The sequence below is a fragment of the Bombina bombina genome, chromosome 1 (assembly GCF_027579735.1).
Source record: "Bombina bombina isolate aBomBom1 chromosome 1, aBomBom1.pri, whole genome shotgun sequence".
Lineage (NCBI taxonomy): Eukaryota > Metazoa > Chordata > Amphibia > Anura > Bombinatoridae > Bombina > Bombina bombina.
In genome coordinates this window covers 41,388,278-41,410,683 of record NC_069499.1, presented here as the reverse complement: position 1 = coordinate 41,410,683, position 22,406 = coordinate 41,388,278, and the positions used below count along the sequence as shown (strand labels likewise).

The 22,406-nt window shown below is 41.4% G+C and overlaps 1 protein-coding gene across 1 annotated transcript in view; it reads left to right on the top strand.

The window, feature by feature from the left end:
* Positions 1-22,406, top strand: part of KIAA0586 (KIAA0586 ortholog) — a 307,808-nt gene that overhangs the window by 175,988 nt on the left and 109,414 nt on the right. The window contains exons 22-23 of the mRNA XM_053705342.1: positions 20,607-20,779; positions 21,129-21,288. Of these exons, the coding sequence (XP_053561317.1) occupies positions 20,607-20,779; positions 21,129-21,288 (333 nt within the window). The remainder of the gene's footprint in view (positions 1-20,606; positions 20,780-21,128; positions 21,289-22,406) is intronic.

The following is a 22,406-nucleotide window of genomic DNA, read 5'->3' as shown; positions in this document are numbered from 1 at the left end:
TGGTATCTTTTTTGTTAAAAATAAAGATCAATCCCTAAGACCCATTATTGATTACAGAGAGTTAAACAAGCGTACAATAAAAAACCGCTATCCACTGCCTTTAATTCCTCAACTCCTTGATAGATTACAAAATGCTACTATATACACTAAATTGGATCTAAGAGGGGCTTACAACTTGGTACGTATCAAGGAGGGTCATGAATGGCTTACAGCATTTCGTACACGTTACGGCCTTTTTGAATATACTGTGATGCCATTTGGCCTCTGTAATGCCCCAGCTACTTTTCAGTACTTCATAAATGATATTTTTAAGGATTTTTTGGATTTATTTATGGTAATATATTTGGATGACATACTCATATTCTCTACCTCACTTACTGAACACATCAAACATGTCACCCTAGTATTAACACGGTTACGAGAGAACTCTCTTTATGTTAAACTAGAGAAATGTTTATTTCACTCCAAAGAAATTAAATTTCTAGGTTATGTTGTATCACCCCAAGGTATTCAGATGGATAATGATAAGATATCGGTAATTCAAAATTGGCCTTCTCCAAAAAGTAAAAAGGACATACAAAGGTTCATGGGTTTCGCCAATTTCTACAGAAAGTTTATTAAAAATTTCACTGACCTGACAAGACCATTAACTAACTCGACCAAATCTGACACACACTTCAGATGGAACGATGATTTAGAAGAAATATTCAATTTCTTAAAAAAAGCTTTCACTACGGCCCCTATCCTCCAATTCCCTAATTCTGAGTTGCAGTACATCTTGGAAGTGGATGCATCTAATTATGCTTTAGGAGCAATCCTCTCACAGAGGCAGACTCCAAAAGACCCTCTGCACCCTGTTGCCTTCTATTCACGTATTCTCAATTCAGCTGAAATAAACTACCCAATTGGTGATAAAGAACTGTTAGCAATCAAAACAGCATTGGAACAATGGAGACACCTTCTAGAAGGGACCCTTCATCCAATCTTGATTTACACGGATCACAAAAATCTAGAATACCTACAATCTAATAGGACTCTTAGCGCACGGCAGGTCCGATGGAACCTATTTTTGGCTAGATTTAATTATCTTATCACCTACCGTCCTGCAAACAAGAACAAGAAGGCTGATGCCCTTTCAAGACACTTGGTGGACCAAGTGTCACATCCAAACCTTTCACCCCTAATTCCTCTTGACAGATTCTTAGCTTTAACTACAGAACAAAACATTCATTTTAAATCAGCACAACAGGCTGACCCAAATAAACCATTACAGGTCTTGGATTTACACTCGGATGGCTTGTATTATTATCAACAACAAATCTATGTTCCCAACAGTCTCAGAACAACAGTCTTAAAAACTTTACATGATTCTCCATCTGCTGGACACATGGGCATAAAGAAAACTCAAGAATTAGTCTCCAGATTCTTTTGGTGGCCTACCTGCCTCTCCGATGTTGAGGATTACGTTAAAACCTGCTTAATCTGCGAAACTACAAAAAAAGGGAGGACTCCCCCTTACGGGAAATTGATCCCATTACCGACTCCTGACCGTCCTTGGAAGGACATAGCAATCGACTACATTGTCGACCTACCTATTTCTGAAAGGAATAATACCATATTAGTAGTCGTGGACCTATTTAGTAAAATGGCACATTTCGTGCCCTACCATAAGCTGCCAACTTCTTCTGAAACCATTTCCCTAATGATCCATCATATATTCAAGTATCACGGACTCCCGAATAGTATCACCTCTGATAGGGGAACTCAATTCACCAGCCAATTCTGGAAACAACTTTGTCACTCTCTGGGTATTTCTAGACGTCTCAGTACCTCTTTCCATCCCCAAACTAATGGCCAGACTGAAAGGACAAACCAGTGCATTGAACAATATTTAAGATGTTTCATTTCAGCTAAACAAGAAAACTGGACTCAACTACTACCATACGCAGAATTCGCCTTCAACAATTCCGTACATTCCTCTACTAAGTCCACACCGTTCTTCATTAATTATGGTTTTCATCCCTCTTTTGAATGGGATACTATGGACAGCAACACTTGTCCTGTTGTGAATGACCTCATCAACACTATTAGTGAATCCTTCTCATTAACTGCTGAAAATATTCGCATCGCCAAGGATCGATATAAATTTCATTTTGATAAAAAAAGGATTCCCTCGCCTAAATATAGAGTAGGTGATTACGTTTGGTTATCAACACGTAATCTACATTTACCCCTTCCTTCCAGGAAATTATCTTCCAGCTTCATTGGACCATTTCCCATCATAAAAATTGTGAATATGAACGCTGTTACCCTCGCATTACCAGCGAATCTGAAATCCCATCCTACCTTTCATGTGTCTCTCCTCAAGCCTTACAGACAACTTCGTCACCATGATCCTTCTATTCCTCTACTTCCTCATCTGCAGGATGCCACCCTGGAGTATGAGGTACAAGATGTCTTGGACTCCCGACGCTTTCGAGGGCAGCTTCAGTATCTGGTTCATTGGAAGGGCTACCCTGATTCAGAGGACTCCTGGGAACCGGCTTCCAATCTCTCTGCCCCCCGATTGGTGGCCAGGTTCCATGAACGTTTTCCTGATCGTCCTGGACTCGATCCCCGGAGTTGATCTTTGGGGGGGGGGGTCCTGTCATAACTGCCTAAGTTCTTTGCCTTATCCTTTGTATAGCTGTGTCTTTGCACACTTACATAACTCCTCCCCAACAAGCAGTTTAAATTTCCCTCCTACTCATACCAAATTGCTTGATTGTTGAATCCAGCTTCTCATCCTCTAACCTCCTTGCAACCTTTGAGACAGACGCAGCTCACCTCTCTACCAAACACAGGACCGGAACCGGCAAGCGGTGACGTCACACGCCATCGCACACGCTGCAACTTTCCCAAACTCTGCAGGGGAACTTCTCTCTGTCCGGACACCGCTCAACCATTACTTCTATTAGTAAGTTTCAAAAGCGCTTCCTTCATACATGTACCGCAGTATCTTACGAATATTCAGTAATTACTCCTGACATGTCTCAGAATCTTAGTTAGGTTCCCTTCATAATTAAAAGCTCTAATACTACCTATATTCTTAATTGTTCAGTCTCATTACCTAAGTACAGCCTAAATCTCTTAGCACTATTTCTTCTGTTAAGTGTGATCAGTCCACGGGTCATCATTACTTGTGGGATATTATCTGCTCCCCTACAGGAAGTGCAAGAGGATTCACCCAGCAGAGTTGCTATATAGCTCCTCCCCTCTACGTCACCTCCAGTCATTCTCTTGCACCCAGCAACTAGATAGGTCGTGTGAGAGGACTATGGTGATTATACTTAGTTTTATATCTTCAATCAAAAGTTTGTTATTTTAAAATAACACCGGAGTGTGTTATTACCTCTCTGGCAGAGTTTGAGGAAGAATCTACCAGAGTTTTGCTATGATTTTAGCCGGAGTAGTTAAGATCATATTGCTGTTCTCGGCCATCTGAGGAGTGAGGTAAACTTCAGATCAGGGGACAGCGGGCAGATGAATCTGCATAGAGGTATGTAGCAGTTTTTATTTTCTGACAATGGAATTGATGAGAAAATCCTGCCATACCGATATAATGTCATGTATGTATACTTTACACTTCAGTATTCTGGGGAATGGTACTTCACTAGAATTACACTGTAAGAAGGACATAAAGCTGTTTAATAACTAGAGATTATGTTTAATGTTTTTGCTGGAATGTAAAATCGTTTTCATTTACTGAGGTACTGAGTGAATAAATGTTTGGGCACTATTTTTCCACTTGGCAGTTGCTTAAATCTGTTTTTTCTGTCAGTTTCTGTTCTCCCTCACTGCTGTGTGTGTGGGGGAGGGTCGCTTTTACTATGCATCAAATATTTCAGTCAGCATAATTTCTCTCAGCAGAGCTGTGAGAATTATAGTTTGACTGAGATAAAAACGTTTATTCTGTAATTTGTTTCCTGCTTTCAGAAATTGTTATCTTTGCTAATGGGATTAAACCTTTGCTAAAGTTGTGTTGTTTAATTGCTGAGGGGAACAATCCTTTGCTAAAACTGTATATTCTGACAAAGATTGATGCTATAACTTAATTATTTTAACTGTTATAATTTTTTTCTGTGCTTCTTAAAGGCACAGTTCGTTTTCATATTATTTGTAAATTACTTTGAAAAGTATTTTCAAGTTGCTGTTTATTTGCTAGTGTGTTAAACATGTCTGATTCAGAGGAATATCTCTGTGCTATATGTGTTAATGCCAAAGTGGAGCCCAATAGAAATTTATGTACTAAATGTATTGATGCTACTTTAAAAAACAGTCAATCTGTACAAATTGAACATATTTCACCAAACAACGAGGGGAGAGTTATGCCGACTAACTCGCCTCACGTGTCAGTACCTGCATCTCCCGCTCAGGAGGTGCGTGATATTGTAGCGCCGAGTACATCTGGGCGGCCATTACAAATCACATTACAAGATATGGCTACTGTTATGACTGAAGTTTTGGCTAAACTAACAGAACTAAGAGGTAAACGTGATCACTCTGGGGTGAGAACAGAGTGCGCTGATAATGCAAGGGCCATGTCTGATACTGCGTCACAGTTTGCAGAACGTGAAGACGGAGAGCTTCATTCTGTGGGTGACGGTTCTGATCCAAATAAACTGGACTCAGACATTTCAAATTTTAAATTTAAGCTTGAGAACCTCCGTGTGTTACTAGGGGAGGTATTAGCGGCTCTGAATGATTGTAACACAGTTGCAATCCCAGAGAAAATGTGTAGGTTGGATAAATATTTTGCGGTACCGACGAGTACTGACGTTTTTCCTATACCTAAGAGACTTACTGACATTGTTACTAAGGAGTGGGATAGACCCGGTGTGCCTTTCTCACCCCCTCCTATATTCAGAAAGATGTTTCCAATAGACGCCGCCACACGGGACTTATGGCAAATGGTCCCTAAGGTGGAGGGAGCAGTTTCTACTTTAGCTAAGCGTACCACTATCCCAGTGGAGGATAGCTGTGCTTTTTCAGATCCAATGGATAAAAAATTAGAGGGTTACCTTAAGAAAATGTTTGTTCAACAAGGGTTTATATTGCAACCTCTTGCATGTATTGCGCCTGTCACGGCTGCAGCAGCATTTTGGTTTGAGTCTCTGGAAGAGACACTTCTATCATCCACACTAGATGACATCACACACAAACTTAAATTCCTTAAGTTAGCTAATTCATTTATTTCAGATGCCGTAGTACATTTAACTAAACTTGCGGCTAAAAATTCAGGATTCGCCATTCAGGCACGCAGAGCTCTGTGGCTGAAATCCTGGTCAGCTGATGTTACGTCTAAATCTAAATTGCTTAATATTCCTTTCAAAGGGCAGACCTTATTCGGGCCCGGCTTGAAAGAGATTATTGCTGACATTACAGGAGGTAAAGGTCATGCCCTGCCTCAGGACAAGGCCAAAGCCAAGGCTAGACAGTCCAATTTTCGTTCCTTTCGTAATTTCAAAGCAGGAGCAGCATCAACTTCCTCTGCACCAAAACAGGAAGGAGCTGTTGCTCGCTACAGACAAGGCTGGAAACCTAACCAGTCCTGGAACAGGGGCAAACAGGCCAGAAAACCTGCTGCTGCCCCTAAGACAGCATGAATTGAGGGCCCCCGATCCGGGACCGGATCTAGTGGGGGGCAGACTTTCCCTCTTCGCCCAGGCTTGGGCAAGAGATGTTCAGGATCCCTGGGCGTTAGAGATCATATCTCAGGGATACCTTCTGGACTTCAAATCCTCTCCCCCAAGAGGGAGATTTCATCTGTCAAGGTTGTCAACAAACCTAACAAAGAAGGAAGCGTTTCTACGCTGCGTACAAGATCTTTTATTAATGGGAGTGATCCATCCAGTTCCGCGGTTGGAACAAGGACAAGGGTTTTACTCAAATCTGTTTGTAGTTCCCAAAAAAGAGGGAACCTTCAGGCCAATCTTGGATTTAAAGATCCTAAACAAATTCCTAAGAGTTCCATCGTTCAAGATGGAAACTATTCGAACATTTTTGCCCATGATCCAAGAGGGTCAGTACATGACCACAGTGGATTTAAAGGATGCTTACCTTCACATACCGATTCACAAAAGCCATTACCGGTATCTAAGGTTTGCCTTTTTAGACAGGCATTACCAGTTTGTAGCTCTTCCATTCGGACTGGCTACGGCTCCAAGAATCTTCACAAAGGTTCTGGGCACTCTTCTGGCGGTACTAAGACCGCAAGGAATTTCAGTAGCTCCGTACTTAGACGACATACTGATACAAGCTTCAAGCCTTCAAACTGCCGAATCTCATACAGAGATAGTACTGGCATTTCTAAGGTCGCATGGATGGAAAGTGAACGAAAAGAAAAGTTCTCTCTTTCCACTCACAAGAGTTCCCTTCCTGGGGACTCTGATAGATTCTGTAGAAATGAAGATTTACCTGACAGAGGACAGGTTAACAAAACTTCAAAGTGCATGCCGTGTCCTTCATTCTATTCAACCTTAAATTTTATTTACAGGCAACTAAAGATTTTCGACAAACGTCTTCCCTGTTTGTCGTTTACTCTGGTCAGAGGAGAGGTCAAAAAGCTTCTGCTACCTCTCTCTCTTTTTGGCTTCGTAGCATAATTCGTTTAGCTTATGAGACTGCTGGACAGCAGCCTCCTGAAAGAATTACAGCTCATTCCACTAGAGCTGTGGCTTCCACTTGGGCCTTTAAGAATGAGGCCTCTGTTGAACAGATTTGCAAGGCTGCAACTTGGTCTTCGCTTCATACTTTTTCCAAATTTTACAAATTTGACACTTTTGCTTCCTCGGAGGCTATTTTTGGGAGAAAGGTTCTTCAGGCAGTGGTTCCTTCTGTATAAAGAGCCTGCCTATCCCTCCCGTCATCCGTGTACTTTTGCTTTGGTATTGGTATCCCACAAGTAATGATGACCCGTGGACTGATCACACTTAACAGAAGAAAACATAATTTATGCTTACCTGATAAATTCCTTTCTTCTGTAGTGTGATCAGTCCACGGCCCGCCCTGTTTTTTAAGGCAGGTAAATATTTTTTAAATTATACTCCAGTCACCACTACACCCTTGGCTTCTCCTTTCTCGTTGGTCCTTGGTCGAATGACTGGAGGTGACGTAGAGGGGAGGAGCTATATAGCAACTCTGCTGGGTGAATCCTCTTGCACTTCCTGTAGGGGAGCAGATAATATCCCACAAGTAATGATGACCCGTGGACTGATCACACTACAGAAGAAAGGAATTTATCAGGTAAGCATAAATTATGTTTTTTGCCTGAGTTTTGTACAACTATGTCTGCTGCCAAAAATGATTAGATATTGTCTATCTAAAACTTTAACGTTGCAATTGCATGTTGTTATATGTGGGAACCAGTTTGACAATACTGAGTGGGGCTATATGCTCTGTGGTCTCAGCCATTGTCACACCTATCCTTATAATAAAGTGAACGGTATGTAATGATTCTGAACCTTGCTGCCTTCCCTCACCTACACAGAATCACTGATACTTTCACAACACTCCTAAGCCTGCAGTTGTGGTCCTAAAAATTCCCTCTCTCCTTTACAGGGGTGAGATTACCTTTCACAGGCTGACAAGTGGAGATGTTATTTCTTCCACCTTGGAGACTTCCACTTAGGAAGGACCTTCTACTTCAAGGGCCCTTCCTTCATCCAATCTCGTTTTTCTGAAGCTGACTGCTTGGAGATTGAACGCTTAATTTTATCTAAGCGTGAGTTTTCTGAGGCGGTCATCGAGACCTTGATTCAGGCTTGCAAGCCTGTAACGCGTAGGCTCTATCATAAGATCTGGTGTAAATATTTGTATTGGTGTGAATCCAAGGGTTACTCTTGGAGTAGAGTCAGGATTCCTAGGATTTTGACTTTTCTCCAGGATGGTCTGGAGAAGGGTTTATCGGTCAGTACCCTGAAGGGTCAGATTTCGGCATTGTCTATTTTGCTGCATAAGCGTTTGGCAGATGTGCCAGACGTGCCATCGCTTTGTCAGGCCTTAGTCAGAATTCGGCCTGTGTTTAAGTCGGTTACTCCGCCTTGGAGTCTTAATCTTGTTCTTAAGGTGTTACAACAGGCTCCGTTTGAGCCTATGCATTCCATAGATATTAAGTTATCTTAGAAAGTTCTGTTTCTTGTTGTAATTTCTTCTACTTGAAGAGTTTCTTAACTTTCGGCACTCCAGTGCGATTCTCCTTATTTTTCATTCTGATAAGGTGGTTTTACGTACTATCCGCTAGAGTTAGAGTTTTGTCGGTAAAAACCCGCGTAGCTAACACTGTTTTTTCCCCCAACGCACCCTTCCAACAACGCTGGTATTTAGAGTTGTCTGAGGGGCTGCGTTAGGCTCAACGCACCCTTTTTTGAGCCTAATTTAGCTCCACTTCATCCCTCAATACCAGCGTTGCTTACGGTAGCAGTAAACTGGGAAAACGTGCTTGTGCACGATATCCCCATAGGAAACAATGGGGCAGTTTGGGCTGAAAAAAAACCTAAGACCTGCAAAAATGCAGCGTTCAGCTCCTAACGCAGCCCCATTGTTTCCTATGGGGAAACACTCTCTAAGTCTGCACCTAACACCCTAACATGTACCACGAGTTTAAACACCCCTAATCTTACACTTATTAACCCCTAATCTGCCGCCCGCGCTATCGATGACACCTGCATTATACTATTAACCCCTAATCTGCCACTCCATACACCACCGCAACCTACATTATACCTATGAACCCCTAATTTGCTGCCCCTAACACCGCCGACCCCTATATTATATTTATTAACCCCTAATCTGCCCCCCCCCAACGTCGCCGCTACCTTACCTACACTAATTAACCCCTAATCTGCCGACCGGACCTCGCCGCCACTATAATAAATGTATTAACCCCTAAACCGCCGCACTCCCGCCTCACAAACACTATAATAAATTGTGTTAACCCCTAATCTGCCCTCCCTAACATCGCCGCCACATACCTACAATTATTAACCCCTAATCTCCTGCCCGCACCGTCGCCGCTACTATAATAAAGTTATTAACCCCTAAACCTAACCCTAACACCCCCCTAACATAAATATAATTTAAATTAAACGAAATAATATTCCTAAAATTAACTAAATTAATCCTATTTAAAACTAAATACAGGTGGCCCTCGTTTTACAACGGTTCAATTTACACCGTTTAAGAATAACAACCTTTTTTTCCAGTCATGTGACTGCTATTGAAAAGCATTGAGAAGCAGTGCATTTATTAAAATAGCCAGTAGGTGGAGCTGTCCGCTTGTGTTGCAGCAAAGCCAAGCAAGCTGAAATTAATCAGTTTAACCAAACGAGCTATTGAGCAGAGTTCAAAGGAACAAGATCTTCCTGTCTATAAATCAGTCCAGATTGGAATGCATAGAAATAACTGTTTGCAGAAAAATGCAAGTGAAGTCTGTGTTGTGTGATTATTTTATTAGGTTTATAATGCTGTTTAGCAAATGTTTTTGTTCATTTAAAGGGACAGTCTACACCAGAATTTTTATTGTTTTAAAAGATAGATAATCCCTTTATTACCCATTCTCCAGTTTTGCATAACTAACACATCTATAATAATATACTTTTAACCTCTGTGATTCTAAGCCTCTGCAAACTGCCCCTTTTTTCAGTTCTTTTGACAGACTTGCAGTCTAGCCAATCAGTGCCTGCTCCCAGATAACTTCTCGTGCACAAGCACAGTGTTATCTATATGAAATACGTGAACTAACACCCTCTAGTGGTGAAAATCCTTGGGCTTCAAGGTCTATGAAATTAGCATATGAACCTCCTAGGTTAAGCTTTCAACTAAGAATACCAAGAGAACAAAGCAAAATTGGTGATAAAAGTAAATTGGAAAATTGTTTAAAATTACATGCTCTATCTGAATCATGAAAGTTTATTTTGCCCTAGACTGTCCCTTTAACTTAGTTTAATTATATATTATGTGTTGTGTGATTATTTTATTAGGTTAATAATGCTGTTTAGCATTTAAAGTCTTCATTTCAAAGCTTTAAAAATAATGTATTAGGTGTTACTTATGACAATTTTGAGAGGGGCCTGGAACCTAACTCCCTCACTTCCCATTGACTTACATTATAAACTGGGTTTCAATTTACAACGGTTTTGATTTACAACCATTCCTTCTGGAACCTAACCCCGGCGTAAACTGAGGGCTACCTGTACTTACCTATAAAATAAACCCTAATATAGCTACAATATAAATAATAATTACATTGTAGCTATTTTAGGATTTATATTTATTTTACAGGCAACTTTGTATTTATTTTAACTAGGTACAATAGCTATTAAATAGTTAATAACTATTTAATAGCTACCTAGTTAAAATAACTGCAAAATTACCTGTAAAATAAATCCTTACCTAAGTTACAAATACACCTAACACTAAACTATCATTAAATTAATTAAATAAATTACATACAATTACCTAAAATAAAATACAATAAAATAAACTATACTAGAATACAAAAACAAACACTAGATTACAAAAAATAAAAAAGAATTAAAAGCAGTTTAAACTAATTACACCTAATCTAAGCCCCCTAATAAAATAAAAAAAAACCCAAAATAAAAAAATCCCTACCCTATTCTAAAATACAAAAGTAATCAGCTCTTTTACCAGCCCTTAAAAGGGCTTTTTGTGGGGCATTGCCCCAAAGTAATCAGCTCTTTTACCTGAAAATAAAAATACAATACCCCCCCCCCCAACATTACAACCCACATACCCCTACTCTAAGAAGAGGTCCTCCATCCGGTAGAAGTGTTCATCCAGGCGGCGTCATCAATCTTCATCCATCCGGAGCGGAGCCATCCTCTTCAACCGACAGACTAACGACGAATGAAGGTTCCTTTAAGGGACATCATCCAAGATGGCGTCCCTTCAATTCCGATTGGCTGATAGAATTCTATCAGCCAATCGGAATTAAGGTAGAAAAAATCTGATTGGCTGATCCAATCAGCCAATCGTATTGAACTCGCATTCTATTGGCTAATCGGAAAAGCCAATAGAATGCAAGTTCAATACGATTGGCTGATTGGATCAGCCAATCGGATTGAACTTCAATCTGATTGGCTGATTGCATCAGCCAATCAGATTTTTTCTACCTTAATTCCAATTGGCTGATAGAATTCTATCAGCCAATCGGAATTGAAGGGACGCCATCTTGGATGACGTCCCTTAAAGGAACCTTCATTTGTCGTTAGTCCGTCGGTTAAAGAGGATGGCTCCGCGACGGCTCCGTTGAAGATGGCTCCGCTCCGCTCCAGATGGATGAAGATTGAAGACGCCGCCTGGATGAACACTTCTACCGGATGGAGGACCTCTTCTTGCCCCGCTTAGATGAAGACTTCTACCGGATGAAGGACCTCCTCTGCGCACCTTAGATGAAGAATTCGGCTCGGCTGAGTGAAGACGACTCAAGGTAGGGAGATCTTCAGGGGGTTAGCGATAGGTTTATTTAAGGGGGGTTTGGGTGGGTTAGAGTAAGGGTATGTGGGTGGTGGGTTGTAATGTTGGGGGGTATTGTATTTTTATTTTCAGGTAAAAGAGCTGATTACTTTTGTATTTTAGAATAGGGTAGGGATTTTTTTTTATTTTGGGGGGGCTTTTTTATTTTATTAGGGGGCTTAGATTAGGTGTAATTAGTTTAAACTGCTTGTAATTCTTTTTTATTTTTTGTAATTTAGTGTTTTTTTTGTATTATAGTATAGTTTATTTTATTGTATTTTATTTTAGGTAATTTTATGTAATTTAATGATAGTGTAGTGTTAGGTGTATTTGTAACTTAGGTTAGGATTTATTTTACAGGTAATTTTGCAGTTATTTTAGCTAGGTAGCTATTAAATAGTTATTAACTATTTAATAGCTATTGTACCTAGTTAAAATAAATACAAAGTTGCCTGTAAAATAAATATAAATCCTAAACTAGCTACAATGTAATTATTATTTATATTGTAGCTATATTAGGGTTTATTTTATAGGTAAGTATTTAGTTTTAAATAGGATTAATTTAGTTAATTTTAGGAATATGATTTAGTTTAATTTAAATTATATTTATGTTAGGTGGGTGTTAGAGTTAGGTTTCGGGGTTAATAACTTTATTATAGTAGCGGCGACGGTGCAGGCGGGAGATTAGGGGTTAATAATTGTAAGTATGTGGTGGCGATGTTTAGGAGGGCAGATTAGAGGTTAATACAATTTATTATAGTGTTTGCGAGGCGGGAGTGCGGCGGTTTAGGGGTTAATACATTTATTATAGTGGCGGCGAGGTCCGGTCTGCAGATTAGGGGTTAATAAGTGTAGGTAAGGTAGCGGCGACGTTGGGGGGGGCAGATTAGGGGTTAATAAATATATTATAGGGGTCGGCGATGTTAGGGGCAGTAGATTAGGGGTTTATAGGTATAATGTAGGTGGTGGCAGATTAGGGGTTATAAAAATGTATTAGAGTGGCGGCGATGTGGGGGGCCTCGGTTTAGGGGTACATAGGTAGTTTATGGGTGTTAGTGTACTTTAGAGCACAGTAGTTAAGAGCTTTATATTCATGCGTTAGCCCATAAAGCTCTTAACTACTGACTTTTTTTGTCGTTGGGAATCTTGTCGGTAGAGGGTCTACCGCTCACTTCTCCCAAGACTCCAAATACCGGCGTTAGGCAGATGCAATTGAAAAGATAGGATACGCAACTGACGTAAAGGGATCTGTGGTAGCCTGGAATTGCGGTAGGGAAGTGAGCGGTAGACCCTTTCCTGCCTGACTCTAAATACCAGCGGGCGGTAAAAAGCAGCGTTAGGACCCCTTAACGCTGCTTTTGACGGTTAACACAGAACTCTAAATCTAGGTGTAAGTTTGGTTTCCTGCCTAAAGTGGTCTCTGTCAAAAATATTAATCAGGAAATCGTTGTTCCTTCTTTGTGTCCTAATCCTTCTTCTCATAAGGAACATAAGGGAAGTGAGCGGTAGACCCTTTCCTGCCTGACTCTAAATACCAGTGGGCGGTAAAAAGCAGCATTAGGACCCCTTAACGCTGCTTTTGACGGCTAACACAGAACTCTAAATAGAGGTGTAAGTTTGGTTTCCTGCCTAAAGTGGTCTCTGTCAAAAATATTAATCAGGAAATCGTTGTTCCTTCTTTGTATCCTAATCCTTCTTCTCATAAGGAACGTTTGTTGCATAATCTAGATGTTGTGCAAGCTCTACATTTCTATCTTCAAGCAACAAAAGACTTTCGTCAGTTGTCTGCATTGTTTGTTTGTTTTTCTGGGAAACGCAAGGGTCAGAAGGCTACGGCTACTTTGCTTTCTTTTTGGCTAAAGAGTGTTATTCGTTTGGTATATGAGACTGCTGGACAGCAATCTCCTGAGAAAATCACAGCTCATTCCACGAGAGCTGTCTCTTCTTCCGTGGCTTTCAAAAATGAAGCTTCTTTGGAACAGATTTGCAAGGCTGCAATTTGGTCATCTTTGCACACTTTTTCCAAATTTTATAAATTCAATACTTTTGCCTCGGCTTTGGCTTCTTTAGGGAGAAAGTTTATTCAGGCAGTGGTGCCTTCTGTTTAGGTTCCTTGTCTTTGTCCCTTCCTTATCATCTGTGGCCTCTAGCATGGGTATTGATTCCCAACAGTAATTTATGATGATCCGTGGACTCACAGTGTCATTAGAAAGAAAACAAAATTTATGCTTACCTGATAAATTCCTTTCTTTCTCCTACATTGGTGTGTCCGGTCCACGGCTTCATCCTTACTTGTGGGAATATTCTCTTCCCTAACAGGAAATGGCAAAGAGAGCACAGCAAAAGCTGCCCATATAGCCCCCCCTCTGGCTTCGCCCCCCAGTCATTCTCTTTGCCGCTCTGAACAAGTAGCATCTCCACGGGGATGGTAAAGAGTATGTGGTGTTAGTTGTAGTTTTTTATTCTTCTATCAAGAGTTTGTTATTTTAAAATAGTGCCGGTTTGTACTATTTACTCTACAACAGAAAGTGATGAAGAGTTCTGTTTAAAGAGGTGTATGATTTTAGCAGCAGTAACTAAAATCCATTGCTGTTCCCACGCAGGACTGTTGAGCCCAGAGAACTTCAGTTGGGGGGAACAGTTTGCAGACTTTTCTGCTCAAGGTATGACTAGTCCATTTTCTAACAAGACATAGTAATGCTAGAAGACTGTCATTTTCCCTTTTTGGGATCGGTAAGCCATTTTCTTAGACTCATAACAGAATGAAGGCTTATTAATGGGCTATATACTGGTTGACACTATTGTGGGCTGAATCGATTGATTTATACAATATTTATATGACTTTTGGAGTGTTTTGGAACTTGAAAACACTTTGGGAACGTTTTTTATTCGCCTGGCAGTCGTTTAGACACCTATTCTAATCAGGAAAGGCCTTTCACTCTGGTATGCAGAGGGAGGAGGCCTCATTTTCGCGCCTTAATTGTGCAGTTACTTCTGGAAGCAGTGCATGCAGCTTCATGTGAGAAGGTCCTGTGGCCATAAAAAAATGATTCTGGAAGGCTTATTTCTGTGGCGAATAACCCCCCAGGAAAGGTAAAGCCACAGCAAAGGCTGTGGCTGAGACTGTAGTGGGTTTAAACTGGGAAATTGAACAAATAGCTCCTGTTTGCTCATTTAAGGGGTTACAAACTTGAAATTTGGTGTGCAATACTTTCAAAGCATAAAGCAAATTTGGTAAGGATCGGATATTTCCTTCATAGTTTTTCACACATTCAGAAATAAAGTGTGCTCTGTTTAACATTTAAAGAGACAGTAACGGTTTTGTTTAAAAACGGTTTTATTGCATTAATAGCCTGTATAAGCCTGTCTAAGCCTGTCTAACATGTCTGTACCTTCAGATAGAACATGTTCTGTATGTATGGAAGCCAAGGTGGTCCCCCCTTTAAATGTATGTGAAAATTGTGCCATGGCGTCCAAACAAAGTAAGGACAGTACTGTCACATTTAAAAAGGTTGCCCAAGATGATTCTTCAAATGAAGGTAGTGGGGATAGTTCACCATCCTCTCCTTCTGTGTCAACTCCAGTTATGCCCGCGCAGGCGACACCTAGTACATCTAGCGCGCCAATGCTTGTTACTATGCAACAATTAACGGCAGTAATGGATAATTCTATAGCTAATCTTTTATCCAAAATGCCAGCATTTCAAAGAAAGCGTGATTGCTCAGTTTTAAATACAGAGGATGAGCAAAGGTGCGCTGACGATAATTTATCTGTTATACCCTCACACCAGTCAGAATTGGCAGTGAGGGAGGGTCTGTCGGAGGGAGAAATTTCTGATTCAGGAAAAATTTCTCAACAGGCAGAACCTGATATTGTGACGTTTAAATTTAAGTTAGAACATCTCCGCGCCCTGCTTAAGGAGGTGCTAACTACTCTGGATGATTGTGACTCTTTGGTCATTCCAGAAAAATTGTGCAAAATGGACAAATTCCTTGAGGTCCCTGTGCACGCTGATGCCTTTCCGATACCCAAAAGGGTGGCGGACATAGTGACTAAGGAGTGGGAGAAACCAGGTATACCCTTTGTCCCACCTCCTATATTTAAGAAAATGTTCCCCATTGTCGACCCCAGGAGGGATGCATGGCAAACAGTTCCTAAGGTTGAGGGGGCAGTTTCTACGTTGGCCAAACGCACGACTATTCCCATTGAGGACAGTTGTGCTTTCAAAGATCCTATGGATAAAAAATTGGAAGGTTTGCTTAAAAAGATATTTGTTCAGCAAGGTTTCCTCCTCCAACCAATTTCGTGCATTATTCCTGTCACAACGGCGGTGTCTTTTTGGTTCGAAGAACTAGAAAATTCGCTCAATAAGGAGACTCCATATGAGGAAGTCATGGACAGAATTCACGCACTAAAGTTGGCTAATTCCTTTATTTTAGATGCCGCTTTGCAATTGGCGAAATTAGCGGCGAAAAATTCAGGTTTTGCAATTGTGGCGCGCAGAGTGCTTTGGCTAAAATCTTGGTCGGCGGATGTGTCGTCCAAGACAAAATTGCTTAATATTCCTTTCAAAGGTAACACCCTTTTTGGGCCAGAATTGAAGGAGATTATTTCAGACATCACTGGGGGAAAGGGCCATGCCATCCCACAGGATAGGCCTTTCAAGGCTAAGAACAAATCTAATTTTCGTTCCTTTCGCAACTTCAGGAACGGACCGTCTCCTAACTCTGCAGCCTCTAGACAAGACGGTAACGCTTCCCAGGCTAAGCCAGCATGGAAACCAATGCAAGGCTGGAACAAGGGTAAACAGGCCAAGAAGCCTGCTGCTGCTACCAAGACAGCATGAAGGGGTAGCCCCCGATCCGGGACCGGATCTAGTAGGGGGCAGACTTTCTCTCTTTGCTCAGGCTTGGGCAAGAGATGTTCAGGATCCCTTGGCACTAGAAATAGTCTCTCAGGGTTATCTTCTAGAATTCAAGGAACTTCCTCCAAGGGGAAGGTTCCACATGTCTCGCTTATCTTCAGACCAGATAAAGAGACAGGCATTCTTACATTGCGTAGGAGATCTATTAAAGATGGGAGTGATACACCCTGTTCCAACAGTTGAACAAGGTCAGGGGTTTTACTCAAACCTGTTTGTAGTTACCAAAAAAGAGGGAACTTTTAGACCAATTCTGGATTTAAAAATTCTAAACAAATTCCTCAGAGTTCCATCGTTCAAAATGGAAACCATTCGAACAATTTTACCAACAATCCAGGAGGGTCAATTCATGACTACCGTGGATTTAAAGGATGCGTACCTACATATTCCTATCCACAAAGATCATCATCGGTTCCTAAGGTTCGCCTTTCTGGACAAACATTGCCAGTTCGTGGCTCTTACGTTCGGTTTAGCCACTGTTCCCAGAATTTTCACAAAGGTGCTAGGGTCCCTTCTAGCGGTTCTAAGACCAAGGGGCATTGCAGTGGCACGTTACCTAGACGACATCCTAATCCAAGCGTTGTCCCTTTCCAGATCAAGGGCTCATACAGACATTGTATTAGCTTTTCTCAGGTCTCACGGGTGGAAGGTGAACGTGGAAAAGAGTTCCCTGTCCCCGTCTACAAGGGTTCCTTTTCTGGGAACGATAATAGATTCTGTAGAAATGAAGATTTTTCTGATAGAGGTCAGAAAATTAAAGCTTCTAAAGGCTTGTCAAGTTCTTCAATCTATTCCTCAGCCTTCCATAGCTCAGTGCATGGAAGTAATAGGTCTAATGATGGCAGCAATGGACGTGGTTCCTTTTGCTCAAATTCATCTAAGACCATTGCAACTGTGCATGCTCAGACAGTGGAATGGGGATTATGCAGACTTGTCTCCCCAGATTCAAGTAGACCAGTTAACCAGAGACTCACTCTATTGGTGGTTGACTCAGGATCACCTGTCTCAGGGAATGAGTTTCCGCAGACCAGAGTGGGTCATTGTCACGACCGACGCCAGTCTATTAGGCTGGGGCGCGGTCTGGGACTCCCTGAAAGCTCAGGGTCTATGGTCTCGGGAAGAGTCTCTTCTCCCGATAAACATCCTGGAACTGAGAGCGATATTCAATGCGCTCCGGGCTTGGCCTCAACTAGCGAAGGCCGGATTCATAAGATTTCAGTCGGACAACATGACGACTGTAGCTTACATCAATCATCAGGGAGGAACAAAGAGTTCCTTGGCGATGAGAGAGGTATCCAAAATCATCAAATGGGCGGAGGATCACTCCTGCCATCTATCTGCAATTCACATCCCAGGAGTAGACAACTGGGAGGCGGATTACTTGAGTCGTCAGACTTTCCATCCGGGGGAGTGGGAACTCCACCCGGAGGTCTTTGCCCAGTTAACTCAATTATGGGGCATTCCAGACATGGATCTGATGGCGTCTCGCCAGAACTTCAAGGTTCCTCGCTACGGGTCCAGATCCAGGGATCCCAAGGCGACACTGGTGGATGCATTAGTGGCGCCTTGGTCGTTCAACCTAGCTTATGTGTTTCCACCGTTTCCTCTCCTTCCCAGGCTCGTAGCCAGGATAAAACAGGAGAAGGCCTCGGTGATTCTGATAGCTCCTGCGTGGCCACGCAGGACTTGGTATGCAGACCTGGTGAATATGTCATCGGCTCCACCATGGAAGCTACCTTTGAGACAGGATCTTCTAGTACAAGGTCCATTCGAACATCCAAATCTAGTCTCTCTGCAGCTGACTGCTTGGAAATTGAACGCTTGATTTTATCTAAGCGTGGGTTTTCAGATTCAGTTATAGATACTCTGGTCCAAGCCAGAAAACCTGTGACTAGGAAAATTTACCATAAAATATGGAAAAAATATATCTGTTGGTGTGAATCCAAGGGATTTTCTTGGAGTAAAATTAAAATTCCTAAGATTCTTTCCTTTCTCCAAGAGGGTTTGGATAAAGGGTTGTCAGCGAGTTCTCTAAAAGGACAGATATCTGCTTTGTCTGTTTTGTTACACAAACGCCTGGCAGCAGTGCCAGATGTACAAGCTTTTGTACAGGCCTTAGTCAGAATCAAGCCTGTTTACAGACCCATGACTCCTCCATGGAGTCTAAATTTAGTTCTTTCAGTTCTTCAAGGGGTTCCGTTTGAACCTTTACATTCCATAGATATTAAGTTACTATCTTGGAAAGTTCTGTTTTTGGTTGCTATTTCTTCTGCGAGAAGAGTTTCTGAATTGTCTGCTTTGCAGTGTGATCCACCCTATCTGGTATTCCATGCAGATAAGGTTGTTTTGAGTACCAAACCTGGTTTTCTTCCAAAAGTGGTTTCCAACAGGAATATTAACCAGGAAATAGTTGTTCCTTCTCTGTGTCCGAATCCAGTTTCAAAGAAGGAACGTTTGTTGCACAATTTAGATGTGGTCCGTGCTTTAAAATTCTACCTAGATGCAACAAAGGATTTCAGATAGACTTCATCTTTGTTTGTCGTTTATTCTGGTAAGAGGAGAGGACAGAAAGCTACTGCTACCTCTTTCTTTCTGGCTGAAAAGCATCATCCGATTGGCTTATGAGACTGCCGGACGGCAGCCTCCTGAACGAATTACAGCTCACTCTACTAGAGCTGTGTCTTCCACATGGGCCTTCAAGAACGAGGCTTCTGTTGATCAGATATGTAAGGCAGCGACTTGGTCTTCTCTGCACACTTTTGCCAAATTTTACAAATTCGATACTTATGCTTCTTCGGAGGCTATTTTTGAGAGAAAGGTTTTGCAAGCCGCGGTGCCTTCCGTTTAGGTAACCTGACTTGTTCCCTCCCTTCATCCGTGTCCTAAAGCTTTGGTATTGGTTCCCACAAGTAAGGATGAAGCCGTGGACCGGACACACCAATGTAGGAGAAAACAGAATTTATGCTTACCTGATAAATTTCTTTCTCCTACGGTGTGTCCGGTCCACGGCCCGCCCTGGCTTTTTAGTCAGGTTTCAAATTTTTTCTTTCTATACACTACAGTCACCACGGCACCCTAAGGTTTCTCCTTTTTCTCCTAACCGTTGGTCGAATGACTGGGGGGCGGAGCCAGAGGGGGGCTATATGGGCAGCTTTTGCTGTGCTCTCTTTGCCATTTCCTGTTAGGGAAGAGAATATTCCCACAAGTAAGGATGAAGCCGTGGACCGGACACACCGTAGGAGAAAGAGATTTATCAGGTAAGCATAAATTCTGTTTTCTTGACACGGTGAGTCCACAGCCGCCCTGTAATTTTCAGACAGTTTTAGTTTTTATATAAACCTCAGGCACCTCTGCACCTTGTATTTCTTCCTTTCTCTCCTTTCCTTTGGTTAAATGACTGGGGGTTGTGGGTAGGGAAGAGATACTTAAAGGGACAGTTAAGTCCAGAAAAAACTTGATTTAGATAGGGCATGTAATTTGAAACTTTCCTATTTACTTTTATCACCAATTTTGCTTTGTTCTCTTGGTATTCTTAGTTGAAAGCTAAACCTAGGAGGTTCATATGCTAATTTCTTAGACCTTGAAGGTCGCCTCTAAGCTAAATGCATTTTGACACTTTTTCACCACTAGGGGGTGTTAGTTGATGTGTGTCATATAGATAGATAACATTAAGCTCATGCACGTGAATTTACCGAGGAGTGAGCACCAATTGGCTAAGATGCAAGTCTGTCAAAAGAACTGAAATAAGGGGGCAGTCTGCAGAGGCTTAGATACAAGGTAATTACAGAGATAAAACGTATATTATTATAACTGTGTGGGTTATGCAAAACTGGGGAATGGGTAATTAAGGGATGATCTGTCTTTTAAACCAACATCAATTCTGGTGTAGACTGTCCCTTTAACAGTTTTGCTATGGTGCTCTTTGCCTCCTCCTGCTGGCCAGGAGTGATATTCCCCAACAGTAATTGATGATATCCGTGGACTCACCGTGTAAGCATAAATTTAGTTTTTCTCTCAATTGACATTGGCGCATTGTTCTCCTTCTGTTTGATTTTGCATACTTTCCTGTGAAGCTCACTTTCTGTGTCCGGATGTAGCGCTTGAATGTGCACTTTTAAGCCTCACGTATAAGCGTATTCTTACATGTTTTTTTTTTTTTTTATTTCAGTTGAGACAGCGGGGGGTGAAGGCCTTCAGCTGTTTGTTGATGCTGGAGTACCAATAGATTCCAATTTAATACGTAAATTTGTAGATGAAGCTCTGGCAGAGACCATTGCAGTAATGTTGGGTGAAAGAGAAGCTCGTAAACCACGTTCTCCTCCTCCTGCAAGCAACCCTGAGGTACGGTCATGCTTTACACACAAATAGAAAATGTGAGACACTCCCACTGCAAAATTGTGAATCTTTACTGCAATCCATAGATATTCCACATGGTAATGCACCAGGCATAGGTATATTAACTGCAAAGTATTTTTAAATTGTTTACGAACTCCTTTAACTTTATTTAGTCATTTGAAAAAGCTGTTTTTACTTGTTGAAATTCCCACCTATACCAAAAATCTCAATACTGCTGTAATGACTCCATAAAAGCTGTGTGAACAAAAGGAAGCTTTTTTTTGTCTGTTCTGTTTTATGAAAATAAATAAAGACTAAACGTCTTTTTTTTGTCCCTTTAACATTAATGTTGTAGATATTGGCTGAAGCACCGCAAGTGCCCACACCTCAGTGCACTCCGCCTGCCTCTCCCCTTCCTCTTATTCACGAAACGTCCTTAGTGAAAACCCCAGAGCTATCTCGCCAGACGTCTGTAGCAGAAGCTGAATCTGTTCAAGAACAGCCTGAAGATACAGGTTTGTGTTGTGTAGCCTAAGAAATGTTTTATCATTTTTCATTTATTTCCAGTTTTTCATTCACCTGTTTATGCATCGCATTTGTATAGCTTGAAGTTGTTCATTCTACTGTTGGCTCGCATTGACATTATTTTACCCATACAGGACCTGGAATTTCAGAGAAAAACTTGCTCAAAATATTGGAGAATTTTTAGCATTTTTGCTATCACTCCATTTAAAAAGAAATAGAGCCTTTTGTTTTTTTTTATTTACCTATGAAAACTATATATATATATATATATATATATATATATATATATATATATATAAATACATACACAAACACACACACACACACACACACATATACACACACACACACACACACACACACACACACACAGTATCTCACAAGAGTGAGTACACCCCTCACATTTTTGTAAATATGTTATTATATCTTTTCATGTGACAATACTGAAGAAATTACACTTTGCTACAATGTAAAGTAGTGAGTGTACATTTGTTGTCCCCTCAAAATAACTCCACACACAGCCATTAATGTCTAAGCCGTTTGCAACAAAAGTGAGTACACCCCTAAGTGGAAATGTCCAAATTGGGCCCAAAGTGTCCACCAGAGCTTCACAGGTTGCCACTGGAGTCCTCTTCCACTCTTCCTTGACAACATCACGGAGCTGGTGGATGTTAGAGACCTTGCACTCCCCTACCTTCCGTTTGAGGATGCTCCACAGATGCTCAATAGGGTTTAGGTCTGGAGACATGCTTGGCCAGTCCATCACCTTTACCCTCAGCTTCTTTAGCAAGGCAGTGGTCGTCTTGGAGGTGCATTTGTCGTCATTATCATGTTGGAATACTGCCCTGCGGCCCAGTCTCCGAAGATCATGCTCTGCTTCAGTATGTCACAGTACATGTTGGCATTCATGGTTCCCTCAATGAACTGTAGCTCCCCAGTGATGGCAAGACACACTTGTCTTTGTACTCCTCACCTGGTTGCCACCATCTGAACCAAATAAGTTTATCTTTGTCTCCTTGAACCACAGGACATGGTTCCAGTAATCCATGTCCTTAGTCTGCTTGTCTTCAGCATACTGTTTGCAAGCTTTCTTGTGCATCATCTTTAG